Source organism: Anarrhichthys ocellatus, unplaced genomic scaffold, assembly GCF_004355925.1.
Source record: "Anarrhichthys ocellatus isolate YVR2014 unplaced genomic scaffold, GSC_Weel_1.0 scaffold66, whole genome shotgun sequence".
Classification (NCBI taxonomy): domain Eukaryota; kingdom Metazoa; phylum Chordata; class Actinopteri; order Perciformes; family Anarhichadidae; genus Anarrhichthys; species Anarrhichthys ocellatus.
This window is the reverse complement of record NW_022280096.1, coordinates 2,300,453-2,316,646: the sequence shown is the minus strand read 5'-3', so window position 1 is coordinate 2,316,646 and position 16,194 is coordinate 2,300,453. Positions and strand designations below refer to the sequence as shown.

General features: G+C 44.9%; 1 protein-coding gene across 2 annotated transcripts in view; it reads left to right on the top strand.

Annotated features, from left to right (window-relative positions):
* Positions 1 to 15,006, top strand: part of kcnk10a (potassium channel, subfamily K, member 10a) — a 46,660-nt gene extending 31,654 nt beyond the window's left edge. For both annotated transcript variants that reach the window (XM_031872773.1, XM_031872774.1), the window contains exons 6-7: positions 10,159 to 10,301; positions 11,670 to 15,006. In XM_031872773.1, the coding sequence (XP_031728633.1) occupies positions 10,159 to 10,301; positions 11,670 to 12,344 (818 nt within the window). In that variant the 3' untranslated portion in view covers positions 12,345 to 15,006. The remainder of the gene's footprint in view (positions 1 to 10,158; positions 10,302 to 11,669) is intronic.
* The last annotated feature ends 1,188 nt before the right edge of the window (positions 15,007 to 16,194 follow it).

Genomic DNA, 16,194 nt, shown 5'->3' with positions numbered 1-16,194 from the left:
TGTGTAGAACGGGAGTAACATAGCTCTCAATTCCATCAATATTTCCGTTAACATATTAATTGACTGCTTGTCTTGTTGGGACCAAGTGTCTTGTTTCTCACTGCTGACGGGTAGTCTCCAGAGTAGTTTCCATTGCTTTTTAACATGACTAAAGGACTAAAGGAGTGAATACACGAATGAGGCGATTTTCGCGTATTCACCTCATTTGTCACGCATGTCTATTTGCTTCTAGCATTGACATGTAATCGTGTCGCGTGAAAAATTTGCTTTGCGTTTGCGAACACAGCATTGGACCTTTTGAATGCGGTAACAGAAGGATTTGTTCTCTGAGGGGACTGGTGGAACTGGATAAGGGGAACATCTGGATAAGAGCCATGATAAACAACTGCCTGACTCTTATTCTTGGTGGTTTTGTGTGAGCTGTTGCTGGGCTGCTCCTGCTGATGTCATTAAACAAGTCAGTTTGAAAAGCTTCCCATCCAGCCAACTCCCTTATATTGTTTGGGTTCAATGTAGCTACAGTGAGTTTGCTTTGTAGGTGTAAGAACTCAATGAAACTCAATGAAACAAGTATTGAGGCAGCTTGCTCAGTAAGCCGTTAACATGAGAACAGTTCAGCTCATAACCAGTTTGTATACCAACAATACCAGCATATTCAGCAGGGGGTGAATCTGCAGGGAAAAGCTCTGAAACCCTTGCGAATCCCCAATTTTGATGTCAGGTGCTGCAAGTATTGCCGCTATCTCAATCTGAGCCAACTGGTCAGGCTGATGGTACTGCTATTGGAGGACCTGCACTGCTGCAGTATGAGGCTCAGGTTAATGACGGCAAAACTAAGCGATCATCTGAGCTTTAGGCAATTTGTGATGCCATCCATCCATCCATCCATTTTCCACCGCTTATCCGGGGTCGGGTCGCGGTGGCAGCAGGTCAAGCAGGCCGACCCAGACCTCCCTCTCACCGGCAACATGTTCCAGCTCATTCTGGGGGATCCCGAGGCGTTCCCAGGCCAGCTGGGAGATGTAATCTCTCCAGCGTGTTCTGGGTCTTCCCCGGGGTCTCTTCCAGGAGGCATCCTAATTAGATGCCCGAACCACCTCAGCTGACTCCTTTCGACGCGAAGGAGTATCGGCTCTACTCCAAGCTCCCTCCTGATGACCGAGCTCCTTACCCTATCTCTAAGGCTGAGCCCGGCCACCCTATGGAGGAAACTCATTTCGGCCGCTTGTAGCCGCGACCTTGTCCTTTCGGTCACGACCCAGAGTTCGTGACCATAGGTGAGGGTAGGAATGTAGACCGAGTGGTAAATTGAGAGCTTTGCCTTCCGGCTCAGCTCCCTCTTCACCAAGACGGTCCGGTGCAGCGCCTGCTTTACTGCTGCAGCTGCACCAGCCGTCTGTCGATCTCCCGCTCCATCTTACCCTCACTCGTGAACAAGACCCCGAGATACTTGAACTCCTTCGCTTGAGGTAGGCACTCTGTCCCCACCTGGAGGGAGCAATCCACCGGTTTCCGGCAGAGAACCATGGCCTCAGATTTGGAGGTGCTAACTCTCATCCCCGCCGCTTCACACTCGGCTGCAAACCGCCCCAGTGAATGCTGGAGGTCACGATCCGAGGAGGCTAACAGGACCACATCATCTGCAAATAGCAGGGAGGCGATCCCGAGACCCCCGAAACTGACGTTCTCCGCCCCCAGGCTGCGCCTAGATATCCTGTCCGTGAAAATCACGAACAGGACCGGTGACAAAGGGCAGCCCTGGCGGAGGCCAACACCCACCGGGAACGTCTCTGACTTATTGCCGAGAATGTGGACACAGCTCCTACTGCAGTCGTACAGAGACCGGATCGCCCGTTGTAACGGGTCCGGCACCCCGTACTCCCGCAGCACCCCCACAATACCCCCCGAGGGACCCGGTCGAAAGCCTTCTCCAAGTCCACAAAGCACATGTAGACTGGTTGGGCAAACTCCCAGAACCCCTCCAGTAGTCTTGCGAGGGTAAAGAGCTGGTCCACTGTTCCACGGCCAGGACGGAATCCGCACTGCTCCTCTTGAATCTGAGGTTCGACAAGCGGTCGGAGCCTCCTTTCCAGCACCCTGGCATAAGCCTTCCCCGGGAGGCTGAGTAGTGTGATACCCCGGTAATTCGAGCACACTCTCCGGTCCCCCTTTTTGAAGATGGGAACCACCACCCCGGTCTGCCATTCCATGGGCACTGATACCGACCCCCATGCGACATTGAAGAGGCGTGTCAGCCAGGACAGCCCAACTATGTCCAGCGCTTTCAGCATCTCAGGGCGGATCTCATCCACCCCCGGCGCCTTGCCACCAAGGAGCTTTTTAACTACCTCAGCGACATCTGCCAGGGATATGGGTGAGCCTCCCCCTAGGTCCTCAGGCGCTGCCTCCTCTGCGGAGGACATGTTGGTCGGGTTTAGGAGTTCCTCAAAGTGCTCTTTCCACCGCCCGACGATGTCCTCCGTCCTGGTTAGCAGTTCCCCCCCCTGCTGAGAACAGCCTTGCTTTCCCTTCCTGAGCTGTCGGATGGTTTGCCAGAACCTCCTTGAGGCCAACCGAAAGTCCTTCTCCATGGCCTCCCCAAACTCCTCCCATGCCCGAGTTTTAGCATTCGCGACCACCGCAGCTGCAGCCCTTCTGGCCTGCCGGTACCTGTCAGCTGCTTCAGGAGACCCCTGGGCCATCCAGGCCTTGAAGGTCTCCTTATTCAGCTTGACGGCTTCCCTCACCTCTGGTGTCCACCACCGGGTTCTCGGGTTGCCGCCACGACAGGCACCGATGACCTTCCGGCCACAGCTCCTAGCGGCCGCGTCCACAATAGAGGCTTTGAACATGGTCCACTCGGATTCCGTGTCCCCAACCTCCCTCGGGATGTGTGAGAAGTTCTTCCAGAGGTGGGAGTTAAAGACCTCCCGGACAGGGTCCTCCGCCAGACGTTCCCAGTTCACCCTCACTACACGTTTGGGTTTGCCGGGTCTTTCCAACCGGTTCCCCTGCCATCTGATCCAACTCACCACCAGGTGATGATCAGTTGACAGCTCTGCTCCTCTCTTCACCCGAGTGTCCAAGACATACGGCCGCAGATCAAATGATACGATTACAAAGTCGATCATTGATCTCCGGCCTAAGGTGTTCTGGTACCAGGTACACTTATGAGCCACCTTATGTTCGAACATAGTGTTCGTTATGGCCAAACCGTGGCAAGCACAGAAGTCCAATAACGAAACACCATTCGGGTTCAGATCGGGCAAGCCGTTCCTCCCAATCACCCCCCGCCAGGTTTCTCCATCATCGCCCACGTGAGCGTTGAAGTCCCCCAGGAGAACTATGGAGTCGGTAGGCGGCGCCCTTTCCAGGACCCCTCCCACCAACTCCAAGAAGGCCGGATACTCCGAACTGCTGTTTGGTGCATAAGCACAAACCACAGTCAGAGCCTTGCTCCCCGCAACCCATAGGTGCATGGAGGCGACCCTCTCGCTCTCCGGGGAGAACTCCAACACAGCGGCGCTCAGCTGGGGGCTCGTGAGTATCCCCACTCCCGCCCGGTGCCTCTCACCCTGGGCAACTCCGGAAAAGGACAAAGTCCAACCCCTCTCCAGGAGCTTGGTTCCAGAGCCAACGCTGTGTGTGGAGGTGAGTCCAACTATTTCTAGCTGGTATCGCTCCACCTCCTGCACCAGCTCCGGCTCTTTCCCCGCTAGCGAGGTAACGTTCCACGTCCCTAGAGCTAGTCTATGCCGCCTGCGATCGGCATGCCCGGGCCTCCCGCCCGACCCACCGCCCGGTCTGCATAGCACCCGACCCCGATGCTTGTCCCTGCGGGTGGTGGGTCCACAGGGTGGCTGCTCCATCGTGTTTATTCGGGCTGAGCCCGACCGGGCCCCATGGGCAAAGGCCCGGCCACCAGACGCTCGCCTACGAGCTCCCCTCCTGGGTCTGGCTCCGGGAGGGTTCCCCGGTTTCCCTGGTCCGGGCGAGGTGACTGTAGTCCGTGGACTAACTATCATAGGGGTTGTTTTGAACTGCTCTTAGTCTGGGCTCTCCCCTGAAACCTGTTTGCCTTGGGAGACCCTACCAGGGGCTAATGCCCCGGACAACATAGCTCCCAGGATCACTGAGCCACACAAACTCCTCCACCACGATAAGGTGGCGATTCGCGGAGGAGAATTTGTGATGCTCAAGGAGAAAATTATATTTATATGTCTCGCTCAGCTGAACACAAGGGTTCAAAAGATTGTCCAGTAACAGCTACAGGTTGGCAAAGTCTCTCTCACTATCCTGAGTGAAATCCGGTATGGTAGGCCAAGGAACTCTATACAGTGAAGTAGGGCTGCACAATTAATCGAATTTTAATCGCGATCACGATTTTGGCTGCCACGATTAAATGAGCATGATCGTCAGCGATATTGACGTTTAAAATGCGTGCTCTGCTACATATCAAATCAAGCTCTTCCTCAACTAACAGTCAGCCGACCACCAGGGGGCGAACGAGTTGGGAGGTGTCATGCGTGCACCCTGCAGCGGCAGCCTCAAAGAAAGTTCTGTCTGCAGTCGAGTAGAAGAGTAGAGAGACAGACAACAGAGCAGACAGTCACGGGTGTCGTGTGAAAGCTAAATCAAATGTCAGGAGCAGAAGGCGAGGAGCTAGCCCCCTCGAAAAGGATCATCATCCGTTGTCTGGAAGTTTTTTGGATTTAGGCCAAGTGATGTTAACCAAGAACAAATCATATAACAGAGTGCGTTAGAGTTGTGTCTGCGCCACATAGCAATACAACTAACTTGTTCAACCACCTGAAAAATCACCACAAACCACAGTACGACGAATGCATTAAGGCCAAAACTAACGTTACCTCACTGAATCTCCGTCCATGTCCAACGTCAACCCAGAAAACCATAACAGCGACCCTGCATAGTGCGACAGTGTATCCATCCATCTCCCAAAGACACGCTGAAATAACAGATGCAATCGCATTTCATTTGGCCAAAGACATGTGTCCAATAAATACTGTGAGCAACACGCATATTTATTGTTAGTTATTTTGGGTAAACATTTTATTTATATTTTGCTTCAGGTGATCAGTACCATATACATTTTATTTTGATGCAGAGGCGTGTACATTAGCTGGAATGTAGCACAACAATGGAAGTGGAAGCAGTGTTCTTGTTCATTTAAACGTGAAAGTGCAATAAAAAGATGTTGTCCCTAAAATGAATGAATAATCGTGATAAATAATCGTGATCTCAATATTGATCAAAATAATCGCGATTATGATTTTGGCCATAATCGTGCAGCCCTACAGTGAAGGCTCATGTGGAAGCGGGCTAGATGAAGCGGTGGCAGTACAATAAACCATTTTGAAGGTTGGGGTATTGGTATCTGAGCTACCTGTTGTGAAAGTGGCTGTGGTTGAGCACAAGCACCTTTACGGTACTAAGAAGGTTATAGAGCCTGTAAGTAGTGAAGTTCTCCTTTGCTGAAGTGATATGCTCATTCAGTGTTGCTGAATATCTCTCCGTCTGATTTTAGGCCTGACCACAGGCCCTGATGTGTAATCAGGTTTCAGGTGAGGTGTGGATGTGTGGAGGTTGATTCATGCCTTCCTCAAATTAGTCCAATGGAGCATCCCCTGGTGGTTGTGTTATGGCCATAACTTCTGGACACAGGGAAAAATCGCCCCCCCCCTTGCAGCCATGCTGTCTCAATCGCCTCCAAAACACAACAGCAGGTTAAAGTAAAAATCAAATGGATTTATTATCCAAGAAGCATAAAAACAGATACAGACAGTTACAAACCGAATCACACAATTATTAACAAAACAAACCTATATATAAAATCAAATGTGAGATCCAATCCGAGCCACCCAGAAGGCTGGTCTGCCTCCTCGATGGCCAGCAGAAGATCTAAAAACCCCCAGATTTTCAAACCCTTTGTCCCCTCAAAGTTGCATTCCTCAGCTCATCGATCAGCTCATTGATTGGCTGAAGTCCAACAAGCCCCACCTGGGCCTATGCCCCATTGTCCTAAACTTCACACCTCTCCCGGCCACTTTCACACAACCTCCTCTCCAGCACATTCCTCAAACCCCCTCTCACAGACACTTAATGCATGAAATGACCAGACTCCTACAAGTAAATATACTGTATCACATTATATCCATAATTAGGAGTGCTTTAAAACTTAAATTCCTCACAGTTGCAAACCACCCTCAGCCCCTTTCAGTTTATTATTCAGCTTTAATGGTTCATGGCCCAGTGTTCTTTGAATTAAGGCAGAAGACTGAATAACAGAAAAAGCTTTGTGTGCATCTATTGGAGGATGACGTTTAGGCACTGCAGGATAATTGGCAGTGGTGAGCCGTCAGGGCCAGCTAAGCCTTTTCTGCTGGCCTAAACAGAATCACAAAGTTTTCCCATTAGCTTATTTTCTCATTGCACAGCTGTCTGGCTGACAGCGTCACATATTTTATGGGTGGGAATGTGTTTCATTTTACTTGAGCATCTTGGTGTTTGGAGCTATGCTACGCTAACCCGAGGACGCCATAGCACGGCACTACGGTGCTTTTGAAAACTGTTGGAGAAACCCGAGTGGATCTACAGATCAACGAACATGTTCGCAGGGAAACGGAGCTCCACAACCGCAGACCGGCCACACGGTCGGGGCCGGCGGAGGTGGATTCCCGGCCGGCGGTCGGGGCCGGTGCGACCGAACGCGGGCCGGTGCGACTGAATCAACTGGATGCAGCTTACCGGTGCGACTGAACGCCGGCGGAGGTGGGCTCCCGGCCGGCGGAGGTGGGCTCCCGGCGCCACTGCGAACCGGCTGCCGCAGACCGGCGAAATACGACTGGGGAGGCTCGACTGTCACTGGCATCCATGAATCGAGAAGGACTTCTTACTGGAACTGAAACGATGTACTGGGATTACACTCTTTGTCGACAAGGAATTCAGTAAGTGACGAACTGCGTTTGTTTCTTTACATCTGCAGTAACGTTTTAATGAATAATATTTCAATGGCTCGTGCTCTTGTGTGGTGGAATGCGTGGATCCGCTGCAGGTCTGTTGGATTGATGTGTCATGCTTTGTTGTCATATGAATATATGTGACTGGTTCTTATGACTTGTGTGGTTGTCATTGTGTTAATTACGTTGATTTGACAGACTATGCATTGTCCGTTAATGACGCAGCGTCCCATCATGCACGGAAGTATCTGCACCACAGCACAGAAGGCCCAGGCATAAAATGCACAGCCCGCCACTGACTGTTCATCTTGACTTTGGGGTTGATCTGTACTCTAGCAATGGTCTATTATGTTCCAACAGTTCTTGCCTCGTCTTTCCATGCTACTTTTCTCAAACTCCTCCATTCTGCTTGCATTTCAGTTTCAGTGATTCAAAAAAACTTTTATCCATGTGAAGTCTAGAGATCTAGAGATGAAGTCTAGAGATTTTTCCTGACTCATTATCATTCCCATATGCCTTTCTCTCCTAAAATAGGTTTTGTAATGTGTAGATTAAATTGCATTGTTCTCATATGTTAATTTTGATTATTTTCATTTGGCGAGTCAGTGCTCTGGCTCGAAGGACTGTATTAAAGCTGTTCTTTGGTTCTGGAAACTTAGCTGACTGCCTGAGGTTCTCAAATTAAATTGACATTGACAATGATTGCAGTTTGGTTGTTTTATTATCCATCCAAACCATGGTTTCTGCAGCGTAAACAATGCCCAATCCCAAATTGAGCAACAGCAGTGTATTTTTCTGAATAGTAAACGTGAGCTGTTGTGCTGGTGATAGTAGAAGGCTGCAGTGGCAGATTGTGCTATATATATATATATATATATATATATATATATATATATTAGTGCTGGGCAACGTTTAAAATATTTTATCGCGATTAATCGCATGGACTTTTTGCGATTAATCGCATTGTTGTGGCAAAGTTCAATAATGAATTCAAAAGTAGTGTATTGCGCACTTTTATTTTAAAAGTACTGCTATATGAACAAAAGTGCAATAACATTTGGTTCACAAGATGCAGGTAGCATGTTTTCTACTTAATGTGATTATAATTCATACTTTGTTGGCATCTTATTCTGAAAACCGGATGTTCGTCTGAAGAAACCGGATGTTGTCTCACGTTAATCTTTCCGCTAACTTTCAAAGTCCTTCGCTCACTCCTGATCTGTGCCGTTTAAATGCGTTTACCGTGAATTTCAGCATATAGGTGCACTAAAATGTAAGTAACAACTGACTATAGGATGTTTGCTGGTTTTTATCCCACTGTTCTTGTCATCCCCTTGTTGTTATGTCTATGTATTGTCTCTTGTCATAAAAAAAAATGCGTTAACGCGTGATAAAATAATTGTCGGCGATAATTAATTAATGCGTTAACGCGATAATAACGCGTTAACTTGCCCAGCACTAATATATATATAAGATTTGACAGGAGGGGTTTTCCTGGCAGGGAGGCACTGTTTCCTCCGGGAAACAGTTGGTCCCGTTGTGAGAGAGGATTCCATGACTTAGCATCATTGTGTTTCTTTTCATCCTACTGTCTATTGATACAAATCCAAAGCCCAACAACCTTGTTGCCCTGTGGGGTCATGTGTGACATCTAATTTCTGTAGACTGAGGAGTGGACGGTGATCACTGATGGTTGCAAACAATTACAGCTGAATAGTGTCTGAAGTGTCTTAAAGACCAGACAAAGGCCAAGAGCTAGTAGTTAGATACATCTATACTGAAAATGATTGGCTGATGAAAGTTGGGAAATACCATTATTCTAGGGGAGGTGGGTGCATCTGTTAATGTCTGAAATGCAGTTGAACAATTTTCAGTTCATTGAAATGGGACATTTTTTGTGTTTAATATCTGTAATAAGAGCACCATCGCCGTACCTCAGTGGGTAATCTTGGGACAGGCAACTCACCTACTGTATATTGCTGGTCCATCACGTAAAACAATGTGCCCCATTAAACTGCAGATTAACAAAACAAATATCAGGTTTTGAATACACATTCTGTCCCATACAAATTATGTCAACGAGAAGGAAAAAAAGATGCATGTTTATCAGTGGAGTCCTCTCAAAACAAGCACCATTGCTTTCGGAAAAGTTGGTTGTGAGTTTTGGCCCATTTAAATATATACACCACTTGAGTTGATATGGAATTATAATGGTTGTTATTGAATTTTTTGCCCAATGTTGCCAAAAGTATATTGCCTGACCTAGCTTAAATCACATTACAGACAATGTGAACAATGGAAAAATGTATTTACCCGTTGTTGAGTCTTTTTAAGCTGAAATCAAGAATATTGTCAAACAGAACTTTTCTTTTAAAAGTATTTATTCTCTGGCCAGAGAAGATGCACAGTTACACAGAATCACTCAGAGTCTGCAGAAGTGTGCACTACAGATCAAAATTCACACAGAGTTATAAAGGGAGATATCAAGGGTGGGGCCTGCGTACTGGACATCCTGTTTCAGGTCGTGCAGTTAAGGAAGTATAAGAAGTGCTTTATCTGTGTAACAACAGACACACAGATGCATACATTTTATCCTTAAGGCACAGAACAATAGGTACTTGTTATCCAACACACAGAAGAAGAGGATATGTGTGCAGGCAGTCAGCTGCATGGATCACAAGTTACATGATGCAAGCTTATGATAGTCTGTTACACAAGTTATAAAACAGTTGTATTTTATAAGAATATAAAATACACATAAGAATATCAAGTTTCTATGACACAAACAGTAAGATACATTTGAGCATGTATGTTAACACAAAGGATGAAGATCTACTGAGTTCAGAGCAAAAGTACAAGTGCTTAGGCCTTTACACAATATACTAAGAAATGTTCCATTACAATCTAGATTAAAGAACAGAATACAATATTCATATAATGTAACAGTTTAATACATGATCAATTCTCTCAATGAAGAGAGGGGGTATGAGTATTGCTTTATTAAAGCAGAATGAATGAATGGATTAATAGCTAGTTGGTTGACTGTGTATTCCCCTTTAAAGATGATCGCTGACTGTGACTACAGAAGTCAGCTTCATTCATTGTTCAGGAGGGTATGCATGCTGGCAGCAAAAAAGTCATGTACATTACTTCAGTCATTCATGTGTTGTTTTCTATTTAGGGGGAGACAGAAGGATCCAGTACCGGAAGTGGTACAGACCACTGGTGTGGTTCTGGATCCTGGGTGGTCTGGCCTACTTTGCTGCAGTACTGAACATGATTGGTGACTGGCTGAGGGTGCTGTCCAAAAAGACAAAAGAAGAGGTATGCTCTCATTAGGAATGGTCAAAGCTCATATGATGTAGGTCATACTCGTGTTGAATTGTTGACCAAGGTTAAAAGAGCTTTGTAATTTTTTGATTTATCCCTTTCTTAATACGGTTACAAACAATAATCATCTTTACTATACATAATGTTTTCATCTTTTTGTTTATAAATTGATTGAACTTTTAGCCTTATGTCAGACTGTGACATTCTATCCTGTCCTAATCCTATCACAGTTCTGATCAAATGTTGGTTGATGGAATATTCTGGGAATACTTTTTGAGATTAAAGGAATACTTCACCCACAAATTTGAATATCAATTACCTACCAGTGTTACCTTGAATTTGTGCAGATCATGCATACCTCCACGGTGAGCAAAGAATAAAAAAACAGGGACAATTATTAATGAATTGATTAAATGGGGGCTGTGTTTAACACCAGCAAAACGATATAGAAACATCTGTTTAGAAATGCCAACACAACTCGTGCAGTACAATACAAATCTCATCAATGCTCAGTACTTCCCAAACACATGCCCGGACTTGCACAGATGAGTAGCACTCCTGCTCAAATTTATGGAAGTCTTTTAAATAGCAAGGGTTTCCTCCATTTATTTGTTTTGCTTAGTTTATTGATAAATAGGTAGTTGGCCATGCAACAGGTCAAACTGAATGTGCATTTTAAGAATGTCCTTTACTGGACTACAAAGCAAACTTATTCTAACGCTCTGTTGCGCTTACAGACTGTACATTTGAATTCTAACACATCATTACCGTTTCAATATTGCATTTTTATTTACATTACCTTGTTTGATCTAAAGCTTGAATTTAAAATAAAAAGCGACAGCCTAAATGACTGTATATGCTAATGTTTGATGTGCTGCACTTTACCATTCAGGCAGCCACCACAACGTATTAGTTGTGTAATATAGTTGTATTAGTTTATGCTTTTAAAGGGGAGTTAATTAGCTTTGCATTGTTGTATAATGCAGTGGATCACAACTTTTTCATCTTTTGACCACTTAAAACAAAGCGATGTGTATACTGCCCCGTGTTGCATACAGTAGGAGCTATAAACAGTCTCAGATTGATTCATTAGAATTATTTATAGAGGCCTGAGAAGGTCAAATTATTAACTAATCAGCAAGATAAAAAAAAGACAAGATGCACCTTAAAACATATATAATCGTGTTGCAGAAATATGGTTGTCACTATTGATCAAATTTAAATGTGTTTTTGACTTGTTTCGAAAGTCATGGATTCTAATGTCTATTTATCTTGAAAAGGACAATTTCACTATGCTTTTCAACAAAGTCTAAATACACAGATAAGTGATGTATTGGTTTGTACTGTCTGACTTTGGTCAAGGTTGGTGAGATCAAGGCTCATGCAGCAGAATGGAAAGCAAACGTGCGAGCAGAGTTCCGGGAGACGCGTCGACGTATGAGTGTCGAGGTCCACGACAAACTGCAGCGAGCCGCCACCATCCGGAGCATGGAAAGACGGCAGCTGGGCTTGGACCAGCGTGCTGTGTCCCTGGATATGCTTTCACCAGAGCGCCGCGCCATCTTCAACAGCCTGGACACCAACAGCTACAAGACTTCGTCCCAGGAGAGCATCGACTCCAAGCTGAACAACCTTCGGTTGCGAGGGGCTGAGCAGGGCGACCAGAGCTCAAACCACCAGACCACGTCTGAGGACAACATTTTCAACCGCCTGGGCTCCGTCACCAAGCTGGCCAAGCGCAACCGGAATCGGGACCTGAAGAAGAACATCCCAGATGAGGCTCGCCGGCCTCACAGCGAGGCCTACGGCTGCAGTATGCCTACCTTTGACTGCAGCACACCAACTACAGATGAAGGGAAAAGGAAGGATGAAGTAGAGGATGAAAATGAAGACAAGGAGTGCAACACTAGCTTGTCTTATTTTCCACTGTTTGTTGATGCTTGTAAGCCACATAATGGTTTTATTCTGGAGCAGACCAAGGAGAATGAGAGTGAGAAAACACTTGAAACAGAGCTGCATATTCAAAAGGACCCATAGACAGTGTGTACTCCTACAAAAGTTTGTTTTAAATACCACAATTAGTGCCTTAGGTCTCTCTTATTCCTGTTTGTGCTCAAGCAGGAACAACATGTGTCCCTTCGTGCTTTATACTGTAATGTCTACATATTAACAGTGCCCTGTGGATGTGATGGACACACTTTGTGTTGTATGAATGCAAGACCTAGTAGAGTTTCGATTGAGCTATGCTGTAATGATGGTCACATTTTAAAAATAGTTGTCAGCTAATAGGTGTTTAAAGCATAACCACATGTGTCTTAGTATCGCAAATGTGGCCATTATTTCTCTCAGTTATGATAACATTGTACTCAACTAACGTACTTGTTGAGAGCCGGAGGCCTAATCTCCATGAGTGACGGGGAACGCAATTTATTTTCCTCACTATTTATTTGCTCAATATACAATGTTCCCGACTCTAAAACTTATTGGAGGAGTTGCGCTCACTGAATTCCTTCTCCCTCATGTTTGAGTGTACATGTAAACCAGCAACAATTAATACAACTACACGTTGCTCACAAGCGCTGGTCAAAGTGTTGGGTCCCTTCTGCATCATGTGCACATTGCATGCAGATAACACACAAGGAAGACACCGTCTGTGTTAAAGTACAAAATGTACTTTTTGTACTCGCATAGCCATAAAGGGTCACGTGTGACTGTACATGCTGTCTGAACACATCCATCTATGCAGACAAACAATGTGGTATCAAAAGAACTGCATGCTTGTCCATTGTCTGTGTTCACATCCAATTTGCAGTATATCCCATAACGCACATAATAATGTATTAGGCTGGTGGATGATCTGGTTTTCTCACACTCAGTTACTAAGATTTCCAAACAGATTGCTGATTTGTCACGAGACCCTGTCAGTGTTAACCAACTAGGTAATCAAAGTGTTGGTAGAAACGCAGACCTACTGGTGGATAGCACTTTTGAAAACTTGTGTGTGCACTGTCCTTGTCCTTGTGTGTGCACTGTCCTTGTCCTTGTGTGTGCACTGTCCTACTCACTGTTTTTGGTGCTCATACCTTATTGCTTTGCGTCCGGAGTGTATTTTGTGTTTTACTGCACATCCAACATGGAGCCACTGGTTATCCTCTCTGTACAAGCAGACCACTTGTTAATGAGGTAGTACTGACAATACAGAGAGAGAAATACTGTTGAATAGCTTTTTGGAAATTTCAGCTAGTAAGGACATTGGAAGCAAATAAGAGCCTAAGTTAATGCAGAGGTTGTCCCTTCCAAATGGTGACAGGCTATTTATATAAGTAACAAAGCTCACCTGCTGAAGACTTCGCCCTTGTTGTGATCTAGGATAAGTTTTGTGTCTTACTTAGTTGTAGGGATGTTGTCGTTGTTTCAGCAATTAAGTGAGTGAGTGAATTATCATCACTGATAAAAATGATGGCCAAAACTGTTAGCTGTGGCTGTTAGTCACATCCAAGATGTGTTCACCGTACAAGCTGTCAGCCAGGAAAGATTCTCACTGGTGTGAGATTTGGGCCTAGATAGAAGCAGACAATGCAAAATTCTGAAATTAGAAATGCACACCATTCTCAAAATGTAATCTTCATGTTTAAGCATAAAGACGTGGAATGCAATGTAGAAATAACAAAGTTGGATGTGACAAAAATTCATGATTGGAAGTATTTTAACCACAGAAATAAAATAGGAGTAGAATGGACATTCCCATTCAAATCAACGTAGCAGGATGGCCAGAGTGGTCGCCATGTGTACCGTTGCAAGTCACAGACTCGCTGACGTGAGGTTTTGCCGAAACGACTAAAATGAGCAGTGCAGTAGTAATATTACTTGAAGCACAGAGAACCAGAGGATATCATTCAAATTCAACAACTTAATACTTCATCCACAAACTCTTGTCAAAGCTAGGAAAGCACATTGCTGTCGCCAGATGAGATGACAACTTTGTTCGGCTTAATTTCTGTAACCGGTGTAGCATTTTAGTATGTAATGAGATAGTTGGTTAACTAGCGGACAGCTTAGTTAGTTAACTTGCTAATTCTGCTATGTTACTGGTTACAGAAAATAAGGACAGGACAAGCTACCTAGCTGACTAGCCAGCCATCTGTCTCCCCAGGGCTGCGTACGCTCTCTTTCAGGTGAGCTGCGACAACATTACAGCCCAACTCATACAGTATGTTGTCACCATACCAACTAACAACAATTAACATTGACATTGACAGTGTCTTGCTCGAGAATCAAACTGCCGATTTTCTGATTGAAGGACGACCCTGCTCTCCACTTAGCCACAGTCGCCCCCCTAGTCAAATGACCACGGAAAACTGATCAATATCCATTCTACTTCAATTCTATTTCTATCATTTAAACTGATGTCTGACCTCCAAGTCGGTGCTATGACTCCATATATAGCTGAAATCAGAACATAAGTAAGACACAAAAATAAATCACCCTACAGTCAAAGAGTAGAACAGGAACAACAAAAGCTTGACTTAAATGTAACATCCACTGTGCGTTTGTTGTCATGCTATTTTTCATGTTTCCTATTTAAATGTGAATGAAAACTATTCAAAACATGACAGATGTTGTGCATGGTCCATAAACTAAGTTGTTGTCTTAGTACAATGTCCATGAATGCTACCTATATCATGACCTCTTTGAACACTATCTCAGGGCTTGTCCTAATATTTGTTGTTGATATCGTCTAACAAGTGCTGCATTCACACTTTGAGAGGGACAATTACTGCACCTGCTGGAAGACAAGCCATAGCACTGTCCATACTGTACATGGAACACCAATGAAGTGATGAAATGAGTTAAGATTATAGACTGCACTGTTGTTACTGAGAGAGAGGATTGTGTACTTTAGGGCGTACATGACGCATTTGTATCCACAGACTGTAATAAAACAAGTATGGATCACCGGTAAATTCCTGAAGGGATATTTTGAAGCTCAAATTTGGATTAACCACTCATCTTCAACCTGCATAATACAAATTTGAATCAAACAAAACTCCAGTAGCCTGGATGGAGCTGAGTTAGGGCAAGCAAGCGACAACCACCACAGATGATGTGCTTGATAAGCTGAGAGACATCCAAATGCTGAAAAACATACTTCTCTAGCTCTAACACCTCTTTGAGGCAAAGACAACCTGTTCTCACTCTCAACTCAAAAATACAGATGCTTGGTGAGTGGCCCTCAAAGTCTGTTACCAATGCAACACCAGGCATTCAACTAACTTCAATGTAAGCCCATAATTAGACACTCAAGAGCAACTGTATTATACAGAGCAACAAAGTCTGTGTAGGGAGGAGGCTGACTTTCACCCAGCTGAGCTGCTGCTCATGTCCTGTGTGAAATTTTAGAGTCAATGTTGACTGATGGAGTACTTAAATTACATAGCAACAAGCATGACTACGCTACGCTATCAGTCATGTAGTGTGAAAACGACAAAGCGTTCAAGATTACAAGACAGCAAATTGTGTAGTAGAACCGCACAGCGATCTGACTAATTTAAAGTCGTGACGTGTGAACTTGGCTTAACAAGAAGAAAATGTATGTTTCCTCTGAACACGAGTTTATTTTGAAAACACACTATGCATTTAACGACAAGCAACTTACACACCCTCCATGACACGTCCGACACTAATGCTAGAGGGATACCTAGTGTCATAGTTTGAAGCGTCTGTATTGACAAGTTGGAAAAGAGAATGTGTTCGTAAAAAATAAGAAAAATGTTTATGTGAATGTCAGAAAAATTCACTCGCGACTGGTGTAAAAATCATTAATCATTGGACATTTATTCTTTGCAAAGAAGGAGACAGGGTTGATTCACATACAGAATGTACATCA